The sequence below is a fragment of the Poecilia latipinna genome, unplaced genomic scaffold (assembly GCF_001443285.1).
Source record: "Poecilia latipinna isolate Pla-1442-1.1 unplaced genomic scaffold, P_latipinna-1.0 Scaffold3654, whole genome shotgun sequence".
Lineage (NCBI taxonomy): Eukaryota > Metazoa > Chordata > Actinopteri > Cyprinodontiformes > Poeciliidae > Poecilia > Poecilia latipinna.
In genome coordinates this window covers 1-23,143 of record NW_015116270.1, presented here as the reverse complement: position 1 = coordinate 23,143, position 23,143 = coordinate 1, and the positions used below count along the sequence as shown (strand labels likewise).

At 38.5% G+C, this 23,143-nt stretch overlaps 1 protein-coding gene across 1 annotated transcript in view; it reads right to left on the bottom strand.

Moving 5' to 3' along the window:
- Positions 1-22,616, bottom strand: part of LOC106941414 (switch-associated protein 70-like) — a 35,193-nt gene extending 12,577 nt beyond the window's left edge. Inside the window, exons 1-7 of the mRNA XM_015024440.1 lie at positions 22,412-22,616; positions 18,991-19,131; positions 8,474-8,647; positions 5,417-5,644; positions 3,731-3,877; positions 3,475-3,583; positions 2,386-2,567 (exon numbers count right to left, since the gene is read on the bottom strand). Of these exons, the coding sequence (XP_014879926.1) occupies positions 2,386-2,567; positions 3,475-3,583; positions 3,731-3,877; positions 5,417-5,644; positions 8,474-8,647; positions 18,991-19,131; positions 22,412-22,507 (1,077 nt within the window). The 5' untranslated portion in view covers positions 22,508-22,616. The remainder of the gene's footprint in view (positions 1-2,385; positions 2,568-3,474; positions 3,584-3,730; positions 3,878-5,416; positions 5,645-8,473; positions 8,648-18,990; positions 19,132-22,411) is intronic.
- Between the last annotated feature and the right edge of the window lie 527 nt (positions 22,617-23,143).

Below are 23,143 nucleotides of genomic sequence, written 5' to 3'. Positions count from 1 at the left end.
TTTTTTTTTTTTTTTTTTTTGGTAAAGCTGACATTTTCTGTTCACCTCATTGTCTCTGGCAGTAATAAGAGGAAGCTGTTAGTCAAGACCAGAGTTTGATGAACTCAGGTCTAAAAAGAAAAACATCTATCGAGACACGTGTCCTCTCTGCCACGCCCACCATTTACTTTATTCATGAGCAGGCTGCGGCTTTTCAGAGCAAACCAGAGTTTTTAGGTGACCTAGTTGAGCCGGTTGAGACATCAGAGTGCATGCGTGAAACCAGCAGTGCATGACAAAGTGGAGAGAGCTGAAAATAACCGAGCACTAAACACACTCCGGTCCTTTTATTATGGTGACACAGCTGCACAGGAATGCTGCCGAATCAGTTTTGTGACTTATTTAGCCTCCAGCGGCAGAAGCAGTGCTGCTGTGACATAAGTGTGTGTGGGAAACCACTCAAAATAACGCAACACACACACATTATGAGGAAACGTGTTATCTTCTACAGCTCTGAATCATTAGCTTACAGCAAAACAGCTCGATAACTGAGGGCAGCAGCAGAGGAAAGAAAAACACGTTGGTTAAAGATTTTATCTTGTAGAAATCGACAAGGTGAAGAGACGACCAGCACAATGTCATCAGACGGACGGTGTGAGGCAGGCAGTGAGGTTTGAGTAGCATTACTCTGTATTGCTTCTTTTTGCACACTGCCAGAAACACCAAATGCTGCGTTTCTCAGATCCACATTCAACTCTGAGTAACAGAAAATCCTGATTTTTTTTTTTTTTTTACTCCAAAAAGTTGGAGTCAAAACAGGTGAAAGGAGCTCAGATGTAGTTTGTGGTGTTGGTTGGTTGGTTGCTTGGCGTGTTTGTGGTTGTGGTCATTCATGTTTTGTTGTTAAGTGGGAGGAACACAATTCAAAGTGATCACCATTCTTCGGCTGGTTTTCTTCTACAGAGTTACTATTTCTTGATAGAATGAATTCAGTAGAACAGATCCCATATCAATATCTGTATGGACCCCAGTAATGAAAGCAATTCTAGGTCATGTATCAGTGACAATGCACCCGATCCAGGAGGGAAGATCTATACATTCTAACTCTATGCTTTGTACTCTGAGCGACGTCAGGTTTTATCATTTACTTTACATTATGTTTAGATTTCCTAATTGCACTTTCTGAAGTATTTGAAAGAAAGTTTGTTGCAGTTTATATGTTTGATTAATCCAGTGAAGCTAGACATTACTGTAACTCTGTACATTTATGTCCTTGTTTTAAAAAAGAAACATTTTAAGTCAGTTCAGCTGTTTTTCTGTATCAGATCGCAGTGGTTGATACTAAACCTCAGGTACCAAAAGTGAGAAAAGTGGATCGGTGCGTCTCTAGGGTTTAGGAACACGTTTGTACTATTTGCCAGGAACTAGTTTAACCACATATTACTGGATTCAGTTGCCTTGCCTGTCATGTAGGAATGTGATTTTATTTTCTGCACTGCTCTCTGTGCACCTGAAAATAAAATCTTGACTCTCGAAGTCCGACATTCCACGACTAAAGCTCTGCAGGTTCTGATTTGTTCCGTTTGTAGAGTTTTGTTCTTAGTTATGCTGGTTGAGGCACTTCTCGGCCTGTCACAGTAAATTCAGCTGGACAATAAATCGTCCCTGGAATTATTATGATAAATGATAATGTTGTTGCTTTGAGACCATTTCTGACATACTGATAAAAGCATAATAATGTAAGTTCCCTCTCTAAAATACTAATAAACTTTAATTTTGTAAAGAACACTTGACAGTAAAACTGGGAGACATTTTAAACATCCAAAATAAAACTCAACAACCAAAGTCAATAAATGGAAATAAAAAACACACACAACAATAAACCACAGATAAAGTGGATTATGATGCAGCTGTAAAATATAATCAGAATGGAAATCATTGAGCTCATTTTAACTTATGCGACTGTGACAGGTCTACGTTTCCCTCTGGTTTTGTGTTGTTTGACGGATTTTTGGATTTTTTGCTTTTGGCTTTTACTTTTGCCTTCATGGATGCAGAATAACAATAAAAGCTGGCAGCTGTTACACTTTATCTTTACTTCCTCTCTGTCTAATTTATGTTTTACTGTGTTTTCTTTTTTTGCTTGATCATAAACCACATTCGCTGAGTTGTTCCCATGAAGATATACAGCACAGAGCTTAACTTCCTTATTTACCAAAGTACAATATATCCATCCAGCTGTTTGTTCACTTCAGATTACTTTGGGATTATATTTGCATGAGCCGCTGATTTTTTTTAATTATTTTTCAGTCTTTTTTTAGTTTGTTTTTTATTTCCACCAGTTTAATTTATGTCTCTGTCCTCCAATAACATACTTTCATTAATAGAGTAATATTTTGTCCTTACCTTCCTCATGTTCTCCAGCTCAGACTGCTTGGCCTCGTTTGCCGTCTGCAGCTCCCTCATCCTGAGCTCCAGCTCCTCCTGCTCCGCCTGCTGCCTGAGCCGCAGGTCTCGCCGCTTCTGCCGGGCTTCGTGGTGCGGCGCGGGCCGGCTCTGACGCAGCAGATTCACACACATCTGAATCGCTGAGAGGAACCGAGGAGAAAGAAAAAAGCAAGATAAACATTTGCTGCATTCGAGTGTGGGGAAAGTGCTTTTCCCACACTTTCGTTTTTGTTATTTGGAAGAAAAGCATTCAGTGGATGCACAAGACTTTAGAAAGGGTGGAGGTTCACTTTGAGGCAGGACAAGATACTAAACAAGAACTACAGTTTAGTCATTTAGATCACGTCAAACTTAAAATCCAGCCCACCAGAAGTTTTTATGTGATCATCTGGACTCTGGAAACTTCAAGATAACATTAGTTATTATAAACATCACTGCATTTTTATCTATATTCTGCCAAATTATCCCATGGTGAAAAGATGTTTAATTTTTTTTCATTTCAATAAATTATCATTGAAAGCAGAGACAGGCATTCATTCATATTTGATATTAGGAAGCTTTGTCAACACGGTCGTTCCTTTAAAGACATTCTGGATCCTGTTTGTGGCCCAAAATGAAAAAGAGTTTAACATCCCTGATTTAGACCAAACTATCATCATGTTGGAGCAGCAGAGACCAAAATCGAATTTACAATCATTGTCAATACTTGAAAACTCATGTTCAGAAATGCTCTCCTTTCAATTTCACTGAACTTCAGTGACTTTACAAAGACTAAAAGTCAGTAGAGAGAAATCCCAAGATACTCAGGAGGCTCAAGAAATATACAAACCAAAACAAGAAATAAATAAATGATGTATAATTTTCTTAAACTTTACAATTATTTACTTTGTGCTTGCTTTTGTCACATTAAGTCTTATTAAAATGCACTGATGTTTGTGGCTGCAAGGTGTCAAAATGTGACAGTTCTAAAGGTTTGATTACTTTTCCAATAGGAAAATATGGAGAAGACAAATTTTGAGGTTTGGATAAACTGTCCACACAGCTCACCCTGGATCCACTCCTGCTTCTTCTTCTTGTCCGATGCGCTGATTTCGAAGCTTTTTTGAGACGACTTGATGAGGAAGAGGCACTTCTTTCCCTCTTTGTCTTGTAAGGACTGCAGCGGAAAGCAAGAATGAAACATTTCACCAGTCTGGACATATCATGTACCAGAACATAAAAATGCACACTTTAGAATTAAATAGTTTTTTTTTTTAATCTTCATGAAACAAAGCAAAAAGCAGTAGAATGGGTGGTTTCGTGCCTCCACACTGCAGGATCCGTCCAATGGGATGTCTCCTTTCTTCTCTGCCAGGTCCTCGCCCACATAATACGAAATGAAGCCGGGCTTCAGCACAAACCAGCGCTCTGTCCAGTTCTTCCTCTTGTGGCCTTTCTTCATCATATATCCCTACAAAGAAAAAGAAACAGGAGAATTTTTTTTTCTTCCTGTTTGGGGAGGGATGTCAGCTTTGTGGATTGGCCCAACCGGTTCTGTGGAGGAAGCTACGCATTAGGGTGATGGTAAGGAGGCCTTTCAGGAACATGTCTGTCTCATTTTCTATCAGAAATAACTTTCTTGATTGACTGAATATAATCATTAATCTGAATATTGACCCCTTGCGTGACGTTCTTCAGAAAGCGCCCCATTCCGCCATGATGGACGTCAAAACTCCTGCTGAACTTGTGAAAACGCTGCTTGTTAGGATAATACTGCTTTTGATTAGTTGGTTGCAGTGTAGAAATGATCATATGGTTCACTTTTTACCTAGAAGATTAACGTTCTTACGTTACTTCATAAGTAAGAAAGTTTGGTAAGATACAATCGAATACAGCTTTAGGGAGAAGGGAAGAATCTAATCATTAGTAACCACGGAGAAAATGCCCATCATGTTGCCTAGCATGTATGAAAACAAAACAAAAAAAGAGACGTGGCTAGCATCAAGACTTTTAGATACTTTCAAGTCTGCTACTGTGTAAGGGAAACACTGTTTATGACATAGTGGTTTGAATTGTGTGAATTCAGGCGAAGTCAGATTTGATCAAATCAACTAAAACGTCAGGAGGGGAAAGTACAGGTCGGTTTCTAAGCTAGCTGGTTAAAACTTTTGTAATTACGGCCGTCTACGAGCCCCGACAAGAAGAGTTACTTTCATCGACACATTAGCTTGACTTAAACAAGCGGAAACCATGGTTACATTAGCAAAAACAATCATAATTCCTCTGTTCAATACATCCATCATGGTGCTGCAACATTTTTAGGTTCCGTAGTTCTAAAGTTTCAATACAGAAATATGAATAACTGTATATGAGTGGTTATAGTCAACAGTTAAGTATTTACTGATGAAAATCATCACTTTATGATTCCTTGATGCCAGAGTCTCTCTGCCTGGCGGTGGGAGGAGCTACTGTTAGCTTGTGCTGACATCATGGCTCCGTTCCACAGTTAAATATAACCTGGCTGGTTGAAACGACGCCTAAAATGTGGGAAAATACACAGCATAGAGTATATCAGGGGTGTCAAGAAAGGTAAAAATGTGGCCAACAAAATAAAAAGCAACCGATAACTCAAACATTTTGGAAATTGTCCGTTTTCCTTTTAATAAAGCAACAATCTGAAGCTGGGTCTTTAATGATAAACATGTTTCATAAAAATATTATTTACTGTTGTAAAACAAAAACTAAAAAAAATAATAATCAGAAAGTAAATTTTGCATTTTTAATTGAATTAAAGTAGGTTAAATTTGCCAGTTTTGGCCCACAGGACAAAGGTTTGGACACCACTGGTATATACGTTAAGTAGGAACTATTTTCTGTGTTGGACCAATGGACAAAGCCGAGTTATTTCCTAATAAAAAGGAAGAAAATGTCCTGGACTTGTATGATGTGCAGATATAAAACCTGATAACAGTTGTTATCTGAAACCAGAAGGGGTTGAAGTGTTGCCCACCTGTTTGAGGACATCCAGGATGAGTTCCTGGTAGACCTCGCTGATGCCCATGGACAGCGTCTGCTGGTCCATGCCCTTGCTGAACTGGCCTGAGCCCACCAGCGTGATCAGCTCCCACACATTCAGACACTGCTGCTTGGAGCTCAGCTCCAGCTTCAGGTCCTCGAAGCGCTCCTCCACCCAGCTTCCTCCCATCGCCTCCGTCAGCTTACGCAAGAAATACTCGATCTGTGGAAGAGGACACACGCCGCATACGGTCAAGTCCAACAAACAAGTTCGGTTGGTACGAAAGGGGAAAGCGCAAACACCGTTTGATTTCACGGAGTTATTCCTAGGGGTGGACATTCACACTGCAAAAACACAAAATCTTACCAAGCATTTTCTGTCTGGTTTCTAATGCAAATATCTTAGTACACTGAGTACACTAGGTAACATTTCAGCAAGATATAGGAGCTTGTTTTAAGACAATAATTCCTTAATATTGATGAAAAAGTACTAGTTTCACTGGAAGATAATTTAATTTATATTAAGACATTTTTCCCATGTTGTAAGTGAAATAATCTGCCAGTGGAACTCCTATATTAAGGAATTATTGTCTTAAAACAAACTCCTATGTCTTCCTGTAAAGTTACTTCTAGGTTAGTTTTGTCTTATTTCAAGTATACTAACAAATTTGTACTAGAAATTAGACCAAATACACCTGGTACGATTTGGTGTTTATCGTTTATCGCGATAAATTTCTTTTTGTGATAAAATCCTGGTTTATTGTTGTTACGATAAATTCCAACTAATGACGTCCAAAAGGGAAAAAAGACTGAATGGTGCATATTGTTGGCATCTTCTACAGTTTGCTCAGTGAGAGCATCAATAAATACCAATAAATTTAAAAATGGGCTTAAATAAAGTTACTGTGTGCACCTCAGTGATACAAATCTATAAGTGACTGGGAATGTTTTTCAGGAGCAATATTCACAGTCCTAAAGTTACATTAAAAAGTACTAAGTAGCTCTTATTGTCACTTTTAGCATTATACAAAATGTTGTGATAAAACTTCAAGTTCATATCGGTCACCTCTAATTATGGATGCTGGGCTGCTGAAAGGAAGTCTCTTACTTTTTTAGTACCTTCAAACAGTTGCTGTAATGGGTAACTACGGCAACAACAGATCATTTTATCAACTGGGAGAAACATTTAAGGTCCTTTTGGGATGAAAAAAGTATTTATGAATTCAACAGAACCTACTTGAACAGAAGAAACAACAACTCTCCCTGATTTTTCTGTCTTTTACCAAAGTAGAAGTCTACATTAGCCGAGTGAAGTGTTTAAAATGTCGTTTCAATTCAACAAACACTCCTGTGATTCAGCTCTGATGTTTGTCGTATTCAACAGTAAATCTTCCAGCATTTGTAAAAGAACAGGAAGCTGGAAACTTCCTTTTCTGCTCTTGAGCAACTGACCAACGGGTGAAACAGCAACGCACCACGTATGCAGCACATCACTCTGAATGTCTGTTACAGTAGAATTGCCTCCGGTTTGCAGAACTGCTGGAGAATTTAAACAAAAACTTATTTCAACAGCAAACGACTGAAACGAGAAGTTCGGATTAACTGGTTAGCATGACTCCGTTCATATCTTGCAAATTTGTGACTTCCTCTAGTTACCAGCCAGAAATTTGTCACTTTGCTAAAAGTGAATCTCTGGTGTGAACGACATCACAAACTTGCACACGCCCATCATACACTCATATTTATTTTAATTTGTTTTCAATGAGTTTTAATTCGCAGGGTGGAAACAATGTTTAATAGGTTTATTTTTAAAACCATGAACTTGGTGTTCCTGTTAGTATGCATTTTATCTGATCAACATGAGTCCCTTAGTATCAATAAAGAGATTGCTTAATCCATTTGGTATTACAAATTTGGAACATGAGAGGCAGGGAGTTCATGTTCTTCACATTTTCATTTAGGTTTCTGCTAAACCTCCTAAACAGATGCAACAAAACTAAACTACGTGGAAATCAAATATGGAGGCTTTGCTGTTGCCGGGTGAAATGCATCTCCACCGCCATGCAATGATAAAGATCAACCACTGAAATGCTTGAGAGATGCTGTTTCACAGCTGCTTTCACACACATTTTCACAACGGCATGGCAAAACTGATCAAATAGGATTAGGTGAGCATCACATACTGAAATGTTTGTGTGTAGTCCCATGTATTTATTGTATGGAGGGCAAAAGAAAAAAGGCAGCTTGCCAACAATTACAACCTTTGGTTTTCGCTGTCAAGTTGTCAACATAACGTGCTAAATTTTAAATGTGCAAATGGTGCATAAAAGAAAAAGGGATGCAGCATTTTGCTACTAATTGTCAACACTACAACAACAAGATAAGGTCCAAGAGTATCATGTTTAACTGGTCAGTAAAAAGTTTTAAAAACAGAAACAATATAGCAAAGGACAACAAGAAACTTGCTTAAGCTAGCAAGCTATGCTAGCTTGACTATGACTTTGCTTAGTTGTCATAGCGGTGCACTGCAATAAATGAAACATACCAACTTCTGCAGGTTTCATTTTGTTAACGGAGTTACTCTACTGCAGCAGTGCAGCGCTGGATGGCAGTAAAACAATCGTCTTTTTGCCCTCCTGTGTTGTGAGTGTGCGTGTGAAATTTTTGGATGTAAACAATAACATCAAACGTGTCTAAATGTGATGCTTTTTTGTACATTTTACCACCTTGTTACCATAAATTTAAGTGTATTTTATCTAATAAACCAACATGAAGTCGTGCATCATAGCACATTTTACTAACCCTGAATAAAATCTAATCCAATTAAATGCCTTCAGGAAATTAAGCAAACAGAAGCCTCCTGTCTGGGTTTTATAGATACCGATGAGCCATTTTATTTTTACAGTAGTATTTTCCATGTAAGTCGGTTTGTTTCTTTTGTAACATGAATAATAGCTAGTGATACATTTTTAGTAGTTGGGGGAAAAAATGCTGCCCTTTGCCCCATGACCTTTCCTTCAGTGTAGGGACAGCTGCTGTGATGTAATCTCACCTCCTCCGTGACGATGATCAGCGGGTATCTGTCCTCAGACAGGAAGTTGAATATGCACCATATCTTGAAGGCGTCGTCGTTGGAGATGACGAGCTGTTTCTGACCCAGGTTCTTCCTAAAGCACAACGTCCAGCACATTTTATTGAACTCCTGGCGGTCAAAGTTATCCTTCGCCTATTGCAGAGAGAAGGAAGGTGGGAGGTGTGAAGAGGACAATAAAGCAGGTCTTGTGAATTTTCTGTTCGAAAACAAGGAAGAGAGTTTTTCTTCCCACAAACAAGAACAGTTTGTCCAAAGATAAAACCACTTCAACATTTCATAACCTTGAACTTTCTCACATTTTTTATGCCACCAGCAGCCCAATAGATTGCATGTTATTGTTTTGGGTTTTTTTTTTTTTTTTGGAAGCTCAGCAGAAAGTGGTGCGTAACCTTGAATTGGGATGAAAATAGTGCTTGGTTTTCCTTTTTTTTTTAAAAAAAAAATAAATAAAAGCCCAAAACATGACTTGTGTTTAAGTTCTGCCCCATTTCACATGGATACCCCTGAATAAAGTGCAACCATGCAGTCAGATACTGTTACCTCTGTGTAAGTTAATCTCAGTATAAGTGCACTTTTTGCGCAAAAGCCTCAGATGTTTGTAAGAGAACATTGAAAAATAAAAACTTAAAAGTGATCCATGCATTATTATTTAAACCAGGACAATTATTTTATTAAATTTTTTTATTTCCTTTATTTAACCAGGTAAACCCGGTTGAGATCTAGATCTCATTTTCAAGAGGGACATTTTCAAAACTGCCCTCCAGAGGACACACACTCAGTAAATACAGAACGTCTGTGTTCATTTAATTTCAGCAGACCAGCACAATCGTTCTATGAAATCAGAGGTTTAATGCTGCTATAAACACGAATATTTACTGCTCCATCAATTAAGCTCAGTTGTTGTGGGAAAACAAGCATGGAGAATGACCCAGAGCTGTAACCAGGCAAAAGTTGATATGACTGCAGAGCTGCTGTGGCGGTTCTGTGACAAGAATCAGAAACCAGCCTTTGTTTATGGTTCTCACATTCCAGAGCAAAGTGGGTAGAACGCTCTTGAAAAGGTACAATTGGAGCTGGAGAGGGAAATGTTTTCTTAGAGTCGGTGAACAGGGACGTTTCCATGGAGACTGCTGGCAGGCTGACTGTGCAGTGTTGTGGAATAGAAGCACATCTCATCCCGCTGGGTTCCTCTCTGTTCAGTAAGACCCAACTAACACGCCACGCTGAAGACGAGGTAAAGCTTCAATCTAGAACTGTGATCGGAAACTTTAAGCAGAAGCACATGTACAGGAAGCTTCAGTTTTCACTTCATTCATCTAAATATCTGATCTCGGTCAGAAACAAAAGTTGGTATCTAACCTGAATAGCCAACAACTATTCTAGGTTAGGTAGAACTAAAATGAGACAGGCTTTTATGTATGGTGTTTACATAATTGTTTAAATTTATCCTGAAGTGAACAATAACACTCCATCATTGTTTTATCAAAGCTGAAATAGGCGTCTGCCTGGTGGTATGGCTCCACGGTCTCCTCATACAGCCGTCCCACACTGCACCCCGTAAATTGCTCTTAAAGTAGCAGTATTATGACAGAATTATTTTATAGCACAATCAATTAACTATGTAGCCTTCAGTTGTTTTAACTCCCCCACTCAGTTCCTGCAGACTAGCCAGCAGCAATTAGCAAACCTCTGGTGGAACAACGCATAAGCTGAGATCGTGTTAGGAGCTTCTTCTCAGTGAAACACTGGTAAAAATGTTGTTAATGGGTTAATAGAGGAGCCATGTTGTGATGACTTCCTGAATGCGCAGTTTCAGAAAGAGCAGGATTTTTTAAAGAGACAGAGAGGTCCAATTTCAAGGAGTGAAATTACAAAGTCAAATTTCTTTTAAGTCATTTTCATCCATCCATTTTCTGTACACTCTTGTCCCTAGTGGGGTCATTGGGGTTGCTGGTCTATAAAAAGGCACCATGTGTCTGGAAAATTCACAACACATCTCATTTAAAGGATTTCTCAAAAATGAATTGAAGAAATAACAATAGAATCAAACTGGCAATAAATCCGGTATGTTTGTGATGAGGGAACAACATTATAACATGATCAAAAGAAGATGATTTTACATTACGTGTGTTGCCCTGAGATTAACTGGCAATCTGAAGGTTTAGGGTGAAGCAGACCCGATTACAGCAAGGACCACATAGGCAAAGGTTAAAAGAGCTAAGACATTTGGTAGACAGATGAAGCCAAAATAGCAAACCAGTCAGTTCAAAATGAAGGACGAACCGAGGTTAAATAAGTTCTTGAGGCATGTTTTGCAGAAGTCATTTTCTGTCCGACTTCTTCACCAGTCACCTGAGTTTCTAAGAAATGCAGCATTTGTTTTCTAACAAATCAAGGTCTCTTGAGGGTCACTCAGGACAACGTGTTCAAAACCATTTGTCATGTGACAAATATTTGTGAACCAAGAAGCCAGGTTTAAAAACAGGAACTCGAGATGGTTATTCATCCTTTTATTTCCTGTCTTCTGTAAGAATCAACAGAACTCATTCAGTTGGTCCAAACCAACAGAGAAGATCACGATCCTGCTGTTTTATTATCTTTGTACTAGTAACCTGTTGATTTTAGAATCCATTTTAAAAATCCAGACTGTAATTTTCAAGGCTCTTTATGGTAAAACTCCTTCCTCTGATACTACAGTTAAAACCACATCCTCCAACTACAGCTCTAAGGTCAACAATCAAAAAGAAAAACCTACCTCTCTGTTTTAAATTTGATTTGTTTTGCATCTTTAATCAGGTTTTCGTTTAATATTTTAATGAGAACCACTTAGTCTGACATATTTGAAGACGTATTTTTGACCAACAGTTTTTTGATATTTGTATGCCGTCATTTTATTCGAGCTCTCGCCACCAGACTTAAGACCTCAGATAGAATTCAAATAAATAAAGTCTGACCCACATGGTGGCCGTAAAAAACCCAGAGTTATCATACCTCCATCACTGTGTTCGACAGTGGTTACTAGGGGTTACTAGGTGTTTACGCTGACCTGCAGTCAGACCTGTTCTCTGTTCAAAGGACATGACTCCAGCAGTTTTCAGATTCATTCAGATACATTTGCAAAACTAAGCATTCCTGATGTTTTACTTTTTGGAAGAACAAAATTTTCCACAGCAACACTTCCAGAGGAACCATTCTTGTTCGATGGATACAAAAATAAAGAAACATTCCTGAGATTATTTAATATCTGGTGTATATTTCACTTGATACAGAATGTTTGCTTTTTGTCTAAAGAAACATTATCTAAAGGAAGCTGGAATGTATTTTTTTCTTACTTTCCTGTTTTCTGAACTGAGTACATTGCTGTAAATGAACTTTTTCAGCAGTCTTGGCGCAGTGTTGGTTTTATGTTGTGTCTGATGAATTTATTTTTGGACTTCCTCTGTATTAAATCAGAGTGATCATGAAAGAAGTCACAGGTTCAAATGTGTTTTAGTTTAAAAGAAAAACGGTTGAGAACTATGTTTGTTTAACACCATGACAGAACTTTTCAGAAGACACTTTTCTTCTGCTAAAATCTGTAAAATGCCACAATATTGACACATTCAGTGTTGTGAAAGAGAAATAAACCAAAGCAATAACTGCACCAAAGAGTAGAGGACTATTCTGAAACTACTCATGTTCTGATGCAACTCTCTGTCGTGCTCATTTAGGGTAAACCTCTGTGTGGAAACCAGTGTTGGATGTTAAAATGATACTCCACCCTGCAATCTATCATGACCTTAATCACATCAAGCTGGATCAGCAAATATAAAACATGTTCCTCCATTATAAAATCATCAACGCTATTTTTAGATTTCCAACAGCTAAAAATGGCTGCAGCAGACATGACTAAACCAACGTCACTCATCTTTTATTGATAACCAGAAATATATCAGCTTGTTGTTCCATGTGACAGGTGAGTTACATGAATAAACATGTTTCAACAGCCTCCGGCACACAAATAACTGAGCTTTTCCCAAACACACCTTAGAAATGCTGTGGTTCCACTGGAGGTTCGGTGATTTTCCTTAATATGCACAAAACCAGCGTTTCATGTCAACATGTGACGTAACCAGACATTCACAGTGGAACCTTAAGCCACGCCACGAGGCATGGAAGCATTTCTGTGGTGGTAGAATTCCAGGCGGTTAGCTAACAAACGCCCAGGGCAAACCAGGACCTGTAACTCTTCTATACTGAAATGGTTTTCCCTTCTAAGACAACATGGATATTTTAACTGTATCAATGAATGACAAGACCAACTGGAGTTGCAGTCTGCATTCTTTACCTAATATACATTATGACTTAGAAACTGATTCCAGTCTGATTTGCTCTAGTGCTCTGACAGGAAATGTCTTCTGACAGAGGAATTATTCAGAACTGACCAAGACTTTTCAGAGTGTTCGCGAAATCGTCAACATCATTTTTGAGTTGCCACCTTTCCTGAGTACAACAGGTCACTTTAAAGTTTGAATTATTTCAGATTTTCTTTAGCATGTTTACTTCACTGAAGCTATAGCTGGGCAGCTATCCCCAATAGGATCAGTTTATTCATTGATAAATGGTAATGCTAATACTCCATTGGAAATAGGAGCAGAGATCTGGAAAATAACACCAGAACTGAGCTAAGGGTGTTGTAGACGGAAGTCAAGAATCCAGTTGGTGTTGATGATTGATGTAGCACTAACGAGCAGTAGCAGTACAAGTACAAATCAAGCAAACACTAAAGGAATATGTGAGAAACTAAAAATGGTAAAATACTACAAATGCCATATGTTAAGATACAAAATGGAAGGGGGTATATGTAGTTGTGTATATATAATATATAGTTGCTAATGCTATACATGCTAGCCACTAACCTTTAAAGTCAGGATTTCAGTTTTAGGGAATATTCCTGTTGTTTATTCAACTCCCAAGTACAAAAACATGACTTTGTAGAAATTAAATAGTTCATTTGTTATTTATGTTACACAATAAAAAAAATCAAATGGATGACTAAAGAAAAAAAATCCTATAAAAAACGTTCACATAACTAAACCATATCTACATATATAGATATCTATATCTATTATCTATAAATTATTATTATTATTCTTTTTTTTTACAAATTTGTTGAAGGATCTTTTGTCCCGATTTAAAGTAGTTACTAAAATGCATTGTAGCACAGACAAATCAAACACATTGTTTGGTTATAATGCAGCATGAAGCAAATTTAGTGTGAAGATCTCTTTTACTCAGTTCTACCCAAATATAGAACAGCTTTATATACTGATAGGACTGTCAAAAAGTGGATTTAGCCATGACCATGGTCTACCTTTAAAGTAGCTGACATGACTGATGTTCAACACAGCTGCTTTTTCTGTAGAACTACAAAGCTCCTGCAGAGCTGCCTCTAAGCCCTCCAGACGCCCCATGATGCTCTAAACAATAGATGTTTGGGTGGAGTTGAAAGAAATGACATGAATGCTGAGAAATAGACTCAATCCATAATAAATATTATATCATATTTCAGAACAAATACATCTTTAACGAAGCACCTCAGTAAACAGCACTGCTGAGACAAGGAGGAACAGCACTGATCACATGTTGAGGTTGTTTATCTGGGTGGGTTGGAAGTGAATCAGAGGTTACAGCAAGGCAGAGGAGGAGGTAGCTGATGTTGTGAAACAGGGATTTGCTTCCCACATCATCTTTGTACTGTGTTTTCTCCATTTGTCTTTTTCCTTATGGCTCACTGGTTCTGTCCTGCTGCCCTACTTCCAGTCCAAGTTCACATATTTCAAGTAAGATACTAACATGCCACGTGCTGAGTAGTTTACTGACTTTCTGGGTCCAAACTTCAGCTTCAGTTTTTAAAGTTCATTCTGCATTTCCTTGTTTATCAGAGCCAGGCTGAACTGGTCGCTTATTGGAGATTGTTCCTTGAGAAATCCATTAATCTCCCACGGCAACCATTCCAGCTGTGTAAAACGCCTGGTTGGAGCTCCTTCTCCTCCTCCTCCCGCTAAATATGCTAATGGAGGAGAAACAACTTACCATGGAGGAAAAAATATTATATAAACTGCAGCTTTAATCTGTTTTTATTTTTTTATATATAAATGAAAATCTGAAGTGTGGCATATATCTGTACTTCTGCATTTATCTCCATCCTCTTATCACCTTTCTTGCCCTCATATCATGGTGCTGCCACCACTAAATTTCACTGGGCAGGAAGTAAAAGTCTGAACTCATCTGCTCAGAGCAGCTTCTTCCACAAATTTGCCGTCTCCCCTACACGACTCATGGCAAACTGGAAGCATGATTTTCCTTTATCAACCGCTTCCTGACTGCCACCATTCCGTATCGATCAGATTTATGGACGGCTTCGCTGATAGCCGTTGTGCCAACAGATTGTCCCACCAGAGCAGCGGTTCTCTCTAGAGGTGTCACACAACTTTTATCTGCTATCCTGACTAAAGATCCACCTTTTTCCCTATATTAGTGCAGTGGTGTCCAAACCTTTTCCCATTTGGACCAAAAATTGTTAGGTTGAGAGAACTCAAGATCACTCTTTTCTTATTTTTATTTTTTATTAAACCTGAAAAGATTTCAATTCTGAAGACATTTGTTGTTTTTATTTCTTCAATATTATCCCGAATAGACAATATTGTACTAAAACAAAGAGGATCAAGAGTGTAAATCCCTGAAGGCGGAGCTAAGTCCACCCAGCCGTTTTGAAAAGCTGAATGGTTGCCACGGGAGATTAAAGGATTTCTCAATCATGCATAAAAGAATCAAAACAACACTTCAAGGATGTTTTGACGAGGGAATAACATTATAACATGATGTAAAGTTTAGTAAAGTCAATTTTACATCGTACCGGCCCTTTAATACTTTAACTGTTTGTGTTTTAACCTCTTCAGTCCATCAACGCACTAAATGAGACTGTCCCAACTCACTGAGCTCTGTCACAAGATTTAAAAACAACTTTATATCCTGCTTTATTATAAAAAAAAAAACAAAAAAAAACAGTGAGTCACTGAGGAAGATGCACTTCTTCTATCTTCCTCTATATTCCACCTATAAAAACACATGGATGCAGTTTCTCCTGGCCTCTGCTCTATTTAAATGTTCAACAGGATTTTTTTTTTATTTTTATTCTGGTTCACACTCGGGCCCATTCAACACGATTTCCTTGTGTGACAGGGTGGAGTTTCCTCGGCGGCCCAAAGCGTCGACAGCCACCCCTTCGACCCTTGTCCACAGGCCAGGGGGGTGGCTGTGTGTGGAAAAGTACAAACAATGTTAGGAAGGAGGGGTGAGTGTTAATTATTTTATTAGAAGTCACTTCTAATCCTATAGTCAGACTGATTTGTTCAGAAAACACCGTAAGCTGGTAACTGATTAGTCTGACGTCCAGGCTTGAGTAAATACGTCGGTTTGTGTTAAATGAACCTTTCGATTTTTTTCTTGTGTAAAACAGCAGAGAGAATGTCTGACACATTTTGTTAGACAACATTAACACTGAATCAAATTAGTCTCTCGTTAGCATCCGTCACCTACTTCACACACCAAATGGTGTCAGACTTGGTAGTCGTAAAACACACTTTACAGCTTTATGACCCGATACCAAAAGGAACAAGGAACTAGTGAGGAAACTTTGACATGAAAGGAATTCCCAGAGTTTCTTCCAGGGCGGTAATGTTGACAGTTTGCAGTCATCAGTTATCTCTGATGAAATGAACTCACCAGGTAGTGGAGAACGATTTTGTAATGCAGCGATTTAGTCGCAGAGATGCTGACATCAACATCAGGTCTAATAAACCAAATAACAGAAAGAAACCAAAGGTATTCCCAAAGGACGGAATGTGTGTTTTCCTTAAAACTGCAGTCAATAGATCAGTTAGTTATTATTATTAATTAATTATCAATTAATAATTATTAATTAGCAAAAGCAAACAACTGATTTTTTTATGTAACGGACCAACAAACAAAGCAGGGCATAAATGTGAAATGGAAAGAAAATAACAGAATTACATAGCTATGAGTATTTGTTGACCAAAACACTGGCCTCAGTGAACGAGTGGCCAGTGGTAATGAAGCTACAATCCACATTAAAGGACAAACATCTGGAAGAAGTCATCATAAAATTGGGTCATGCATGGCAGGAAACTAGTACTGAACATTATCTAAAGTCACAATCTCTACAGTTAAACATGGAAGTAACTTCATCATGCTGTGGAGATTCTTTTGGAGTGTAGGGACAGAGAGACAATAAACAGGACAACCCAGAAAGGAAACCTCTTTAAGGGTGTTTGCTAATTGCTGCTGGCTAGTCTGAAGGAGCTTAGTGGGAGAGACATGGGGTCAGCTGCTCTGAGGTAGAAGTTCAGAAACACCTCAAAGGTGAAGCTATAGATCCACCTTTGAGCTCAATGGCTGCCATGTTGATAACAGGATTTCTCAATAATGCTTGAAAGGATCAAAGCAGCTCCCCAGGTCGGTTTTTGATGAGGGAATAACATTATAACATGATATAAACACAAAAAATTTACATTTTACATGACACTGTCCCTTCAAAGGCTGCAGAAGACGTTGCTGGGGCTCAGGTTCACCTTCCTGCAGAGGTACTTTACAAATAATAATGTGCAAAAAACATCATTTTCGACATGTGTAAGGAAGACAAAGGGAATGATTTGCATACTTTGAAAAATTAAATAAATCTATTCATGTTATACATTTTTGTTTTAAGTTTTAACACCATGTGGTATTTTTACTAAACATTAACTAAAGCTGGATCACCAGCATGATGGGTAATAAAATCTGAGATCACATTTTTCAATCTGTTTTGCATTTTCAGATGTTGAAGTCACAAGAGACACTGGGCATCCCAGCACACGAAGGGAAATAAGGAAATAGAGAAACAATCACTAAAATATCCAGCGTACAATAAGCTACAGTTAAAAATGTCAGATAACTAGATGATTGCTGTGTAGTCCAAACTGCCTTGGCTATCAGAAATGCACTCATTGTTTTGGTTTGTCCCTGTGGGGTTGCCACGGTAACATGGTCTTATTTTCACACATTTCTATATTCTAATAAGAGCTTGAGCCACAGCAGCTCCCGTTGACAGTGACCTCTTGGTATGATGTCATGTAATAGAAAGAAAAGGTCGTTTCAGACTGTCCAGTTGAACAAACACCAGAGGCTTTTTATGCAGTGACGGTGACGCCACCATGAAGGCACAGATATTTTAATGAGCGAAGTCAGCGTTTAGCTCCAAGGATACTGAGTGAACATTAAAAGGGAGACACACAACAGATTACTCTGTGTATATAGCTAGCATGCTAGCTAGTAAACTGAGAAAAAATGTCTACACCTCCAGAATTAAATGGCAACCAATTTTATACTTTAGTAACAATCTTTATGATCTGATTTAAATACTGAAGAAGTGGAAAATAGTAAAAAATGTTTGACGTTTGTCTTGTCTTGTAGTAATTCCACCTAAACCGTTGTAAGTTATTGCTAATTTCCTGTTGAAAACCACAGAGTTATTGTACCCTGTAGGGCTGCTGTGAGAGTTTGATGTTACAATAACCTGTTGATCCTTTGATTTCATTGTATTTATGCAAAATTTAAAACTAAATAAACTAATTTCTTTGATCTAAAAACAGAAAAACAACAATTCCCACCGATCCTGGCTTCGTCTAAGAGTATCACACTTACAATAACTTTATGCCAACATATTTTTTAAAAGGTTTTGTTGGTTCTAGTGGCTTTTATTTGCAGATGGCTGGACAGGAAAGTGAGTCATGAGAGAGGGGGAAGACATGCGGCAGAGGTCATCAGGCCGGGAATCGAACCTGTGACGTTCACACTCAGGTTGTGTTTTACCCCTGTGCCACCACAGCACCTGTAACTTCTATTATTTTGAATAAACACCTCCTAAATATAACAGCTTAGTAAGACAAATGGAACAAACTCATATTAGCTAGTTAACTAGTCAGGCAATCTGCTCAGGTAGTGAGCCGGTTGCTCACCGCCTGTAGCTTACCAACTGTAGTTTACACAGTGTCACCCTAATGAGTCGTAGGAGACGCTCTCAGATCCGAACGTCACAACAATCAGACTGTTATGGCTTTCTGGGAGTAGCCTTCTTAGACAAGTTTACCACTGTTTCAGGTCTGTTATATTGTAAATATACTTCAACTTAACAACCTGCTGCCCCAGTTTATGTTCTGCTATCAACTCCCTGATTGTGCAACATTTTCCTTACATGCAGATAAAAAGTCATGGAGCAGATAGCTGACTCAACGTCAGTCATTTTGTTGCTGCAGTGTCCACAATGGTTTACCAATAGGAACCTTTTGGAAAACAAACATTAAGAACCTGAGAAAGGCTAGGTTTGGTCCTGGGCTCATTGTGACCACACACGCTGTGTGGTGTCACTGACTGACCTTATCCAGGATGAACTTGTTGAGGTACGGCATGTACCCCTGATTGGAAACAGGACCCTCGTCATCGTCCTTAAAATGTTCCTCCAGCGCCACCGGGTCGTGTGGGATCCCCAACACCGTACACAAGTTATGAGAAAGCACCTGAAACAAGAGGAAAAACAGGTCTAATAAACATTATGTTAGGGGTGTCATAATATATATTCAGCACAGAAAAGTAAGGACACTTTGGTTGAGTCATTTACTTTTTTATTATACCGATGTGTGACAAATCTTTTGCCCTTAGAAAGCCTGTTCTGATCCTATTCTGTGTCACCACATTTGATTTGAGTGGCAAAGTTCTTGCCTACAATGAAAACAACCCTTGCTTCTCATTTTAGGTCACACAACAAAATCACACTACATCCAGATAAAACTGTTGGGCGATGGCAGAAATTTACTGGGGAGTTTTTCATGGGTGGGACTCATTTACTCATTTACCAACAAGTGCAATTTTTCTTCCAAATGTGGGACTATTTAAGGAGATATACACTTTTTAACAACATGCGATGTATTGACAGCAAGAAATGGTACAAGAAAGGAAAAATAGTTTAGCACAAATTCACACATTTTATGAAAAGGACACTAATGACGACATCTTCAATCTTGGGGAACCAACACAGAAATGTAGGTCTCTGGGTTCTGCAAAGCAGGAGCAACTTTACACCCCACCACTGCTAGCGCTGCTAGCTCCTGAAGGTAACGCTTCACCCTAGTTTGTTTGTGGAGTCCATGGATGATCGTTACCACGTCAGCAGATTATTTTCCATCTTCAGATGATGGGCTGAACAATGCAGCGTTAGATGGTCAAAGCTCAGAATATCATTTCACAACCTAACATTGTTTACAACTTCTCCAGAACTTCATCCATGATCCATCCAGTGTTCATCCGCCTGAGATTTTCTGTTGCTTTCTGTACGTTCCCTGCCCGGCAGCGTAGCACATACAGAAATTGCTTTGGGTTTATTTTTAAAGGGGATGGGCATAGAGACAGGAAAATAAAGAGAACAAGAAAAACAGAAAAGACGAGAGAGGGGGCAAAAAGTGAAATGTGAAAGAGAGATAAGACAAGAAAGGACAAAGAGAACACAAAAAACACCTGCAGAAAGAGAGTAAAAAAAAAAAACAGAACCGAGAAACCACATTGGTCTTGATGGAGCCGTCTGTTCACTAAAGTTCTCTAACAAACTTCTGAGGCTTTCCCAGAACACCTGGGTGTTTGCTGATGTTAATTACATTTAGGCTCTATTAAAAACATTTCACTGCTAGAGCTAGGAAACAAATACAGGAGGTGTGTCTCATTACAACAAAGATTCTTGTGAAAACAAGACACCTAACTGATTAAAAGAAGAAGCTTTCTCGTTTTAACAAAATATAAAACTTCATAATAAGTTTTATCTAATTAACATAAGAAATGTTCTCAGTTAACAAGGAATAAACATGAATGTATGACATATTGTGACTTCTAAAAACGACACATGGGATAAACGGCAACATATATGTTGGTTTTAATGATATAAATCTTGACAAAACAAGTAACTTTCTTGTTGTAATGGCAACGTTTATCTTTGTAACAAGATACTCCGTATTTATTTTCTTGCTTTGAAAGTTAAACACTTCTACAGAAGTAAGCTTACAAATGCATGCAAAACTTTTCAGATTTCAATTTAGAGAAATGATAATAAATTGAAAACTACAGTATTTTTACAATCTGTCTCACAGTTATTGACTTCTTTGGGTTGGTTATCACGTAAAACCCACTAAAATACTCAGAACATTTGTGTTTCTCAAAGTAAACAAAGTGACAAAGCTTAGGTACGTCAATAATCTTGTGAGGCATGTACTTGGATGCAAACAGTAATGAAAGTTAAATGAGAACATCCAAAGTTTGCAGAGCTCTGGTGAAGGAGCAGCTGCTACTCGATCGCAGAGTTTTGAGAAATGCAATCGGCTGCAGTTCCTGTGGTGTAGATGTGGGTCGCTTGAGGAAGAGTTCAACAATACAATGCAAAGGTATTCACATCTCATACTTTTTATATTTTAATACATTATTACCAACATTATTGCATTTTATGGAGATTTCATGAGATAGAACAACACAGAACCGTCCATCATTGTGAAACAGAGGAAAATGTCATTTTTAAAATAAAAAGTATAAAAACTTTGTGGTGTTATTTTCAATTTATCCCCATTCAACACTTTGCAATTACAGCTCAAACTCCTTTTGAGTGATACAGAATAGGGGCCTGGGAGGCAGGGCCAGCCAAATAATCGAGTTAAGCGGTTGCTTAGGACCACCACACAACCAGGGGGACCCCAAGAGCGCCAAGCTAGCATGACGATGGTTAATCTCTTCCCGTTAGGGAAATAAGATATCAAACTTGTCAACTCGTGTACTGTAAATTTAATGTTTATCAGCTAGTGTTACTTTCAAATATTTAAAATAATATGGCACACTTAAATACCACTCTGCATTTCAAAATCCTTTTTTTGTTTGTTTGTTATTCTTGTAAGGTTAAAATCAATGGTCTTAATAGCATTGGTATGATGAAAGTTAATTACAAATGATGCTAATGATAGTAGGTGTGCTACATAGAGTAGCTTAGGAATGATAAAGCATCTGGTGTTGACATGTTGGCATGTCAACCCCAGACAAACCCCCCCCCCCCCAACAAAAAAAAAAACAAATGAATAAAATAAAAAATTAGGGCCCCAAAAAGGTTTGGACCGGCCCTGTTGGAAGGACTTTCAGCCACAGACTTCAGTGTAGTTAGTAAACCTGAAGCAACTGCAGTGTGACTAATTTGACTCAAGTAATGACAGTTTCACATGTTACTCAAGACAAGAAACAACTCTGACTTGACCAAACTCTTTTTTTTCCCTCCCTCTCATCAGAATCCCAGTCAGCTGACCTCCATGTTGACCTTTATTGTTGCTGAACAATGCTTGGCTGGCACTCAGCTGCTATCAGTGAGCGCTTCTGACACTGGAGAAGAGATTTTGTTGCAGAAAACGTTCCCTATAGTCGCGCTTGTGTTGTGGGTTTCTCAGCTTGAAAAATATGAATGGAGACAAACTGAAACCGACAAAGTAGCGATTTCCGTCGCGAGATGTGATTATTTTCCCACGGACACTTGTTTTAAGAGTTGGATTTGTGCCCCATCATCACCAGGTGCGCCTCCGCTGCTGCTGCAGTCTAACAGAGGCGCCCTGTGTTCTTAGGGAGGAGGAAGAGACGCGAACGGCATTAAAAACAAGGCAAACATACCAGAAGTGGGGAGAAGCATTGAGTGATACCTCAAAAATCAAGATAAATTATATTTTAAAAAAAAATAAATAAGAACAAGAAAAGAAAAAGTAAATTGGTGCGACTTGATAAACTTACTTTGAGCTGAGATTTGGAGACTTTCCCGCTTTTGTCCACATCCAGAGCTGTGAACGCGTGCCATATAGACTTTAAAAGCTCGTCCCGCAGCGTCATGATGCCAGAAGAATGTTTAACTTTTTTTATTTCTTATTCCTGTCCTCTCTGAATGTGTCTTCGCACTGGAGCCGTCTGTGTGCGCCGTCTCCTCTGGACACCGAGAGGGCGGGTCACATGACGCTCTGTCTGGCATGATGATGAAGAAGGAGCGGAGCGAAGAGCTGCAGCACCGCTCAGCGAGAGAGCCACGCTCATCAGGAGGAGGCCAATATGGGGGGTGGATGTTAGCATTATTATGACCCGTCACTGCATAACAGGGGGTAAAAGTGACAGCATGGTAAAGTTAGAGGCATGAGTAGGAGATATTTTTACAGTAAAGTTAACCATAAGGGTCGAAAGAAATCAAACTTTCATGGAGTAAAAATGGAATAAAAAGAATTCAACTGTTCTAGTTAAGCCCGTTTTATATTGGAAAAACAAGTATGTTAGCACTTAACAGATAGCTAAAAAGTCAAATTTTCAACATAAAAATGCAGCATTTTAATTTTTAATGTATGTTCTAGAATTAGTATTTAAACTCAAAATATGGCTTCAAATACCGTTCTAGTTTGTTTTTTTTATTTTGTTCTGCCTGAACAAAAAAAAAAAAAAAAAAAAAATTAGTTTAAAAAGATAAAAAAAAAATTTTCCCCC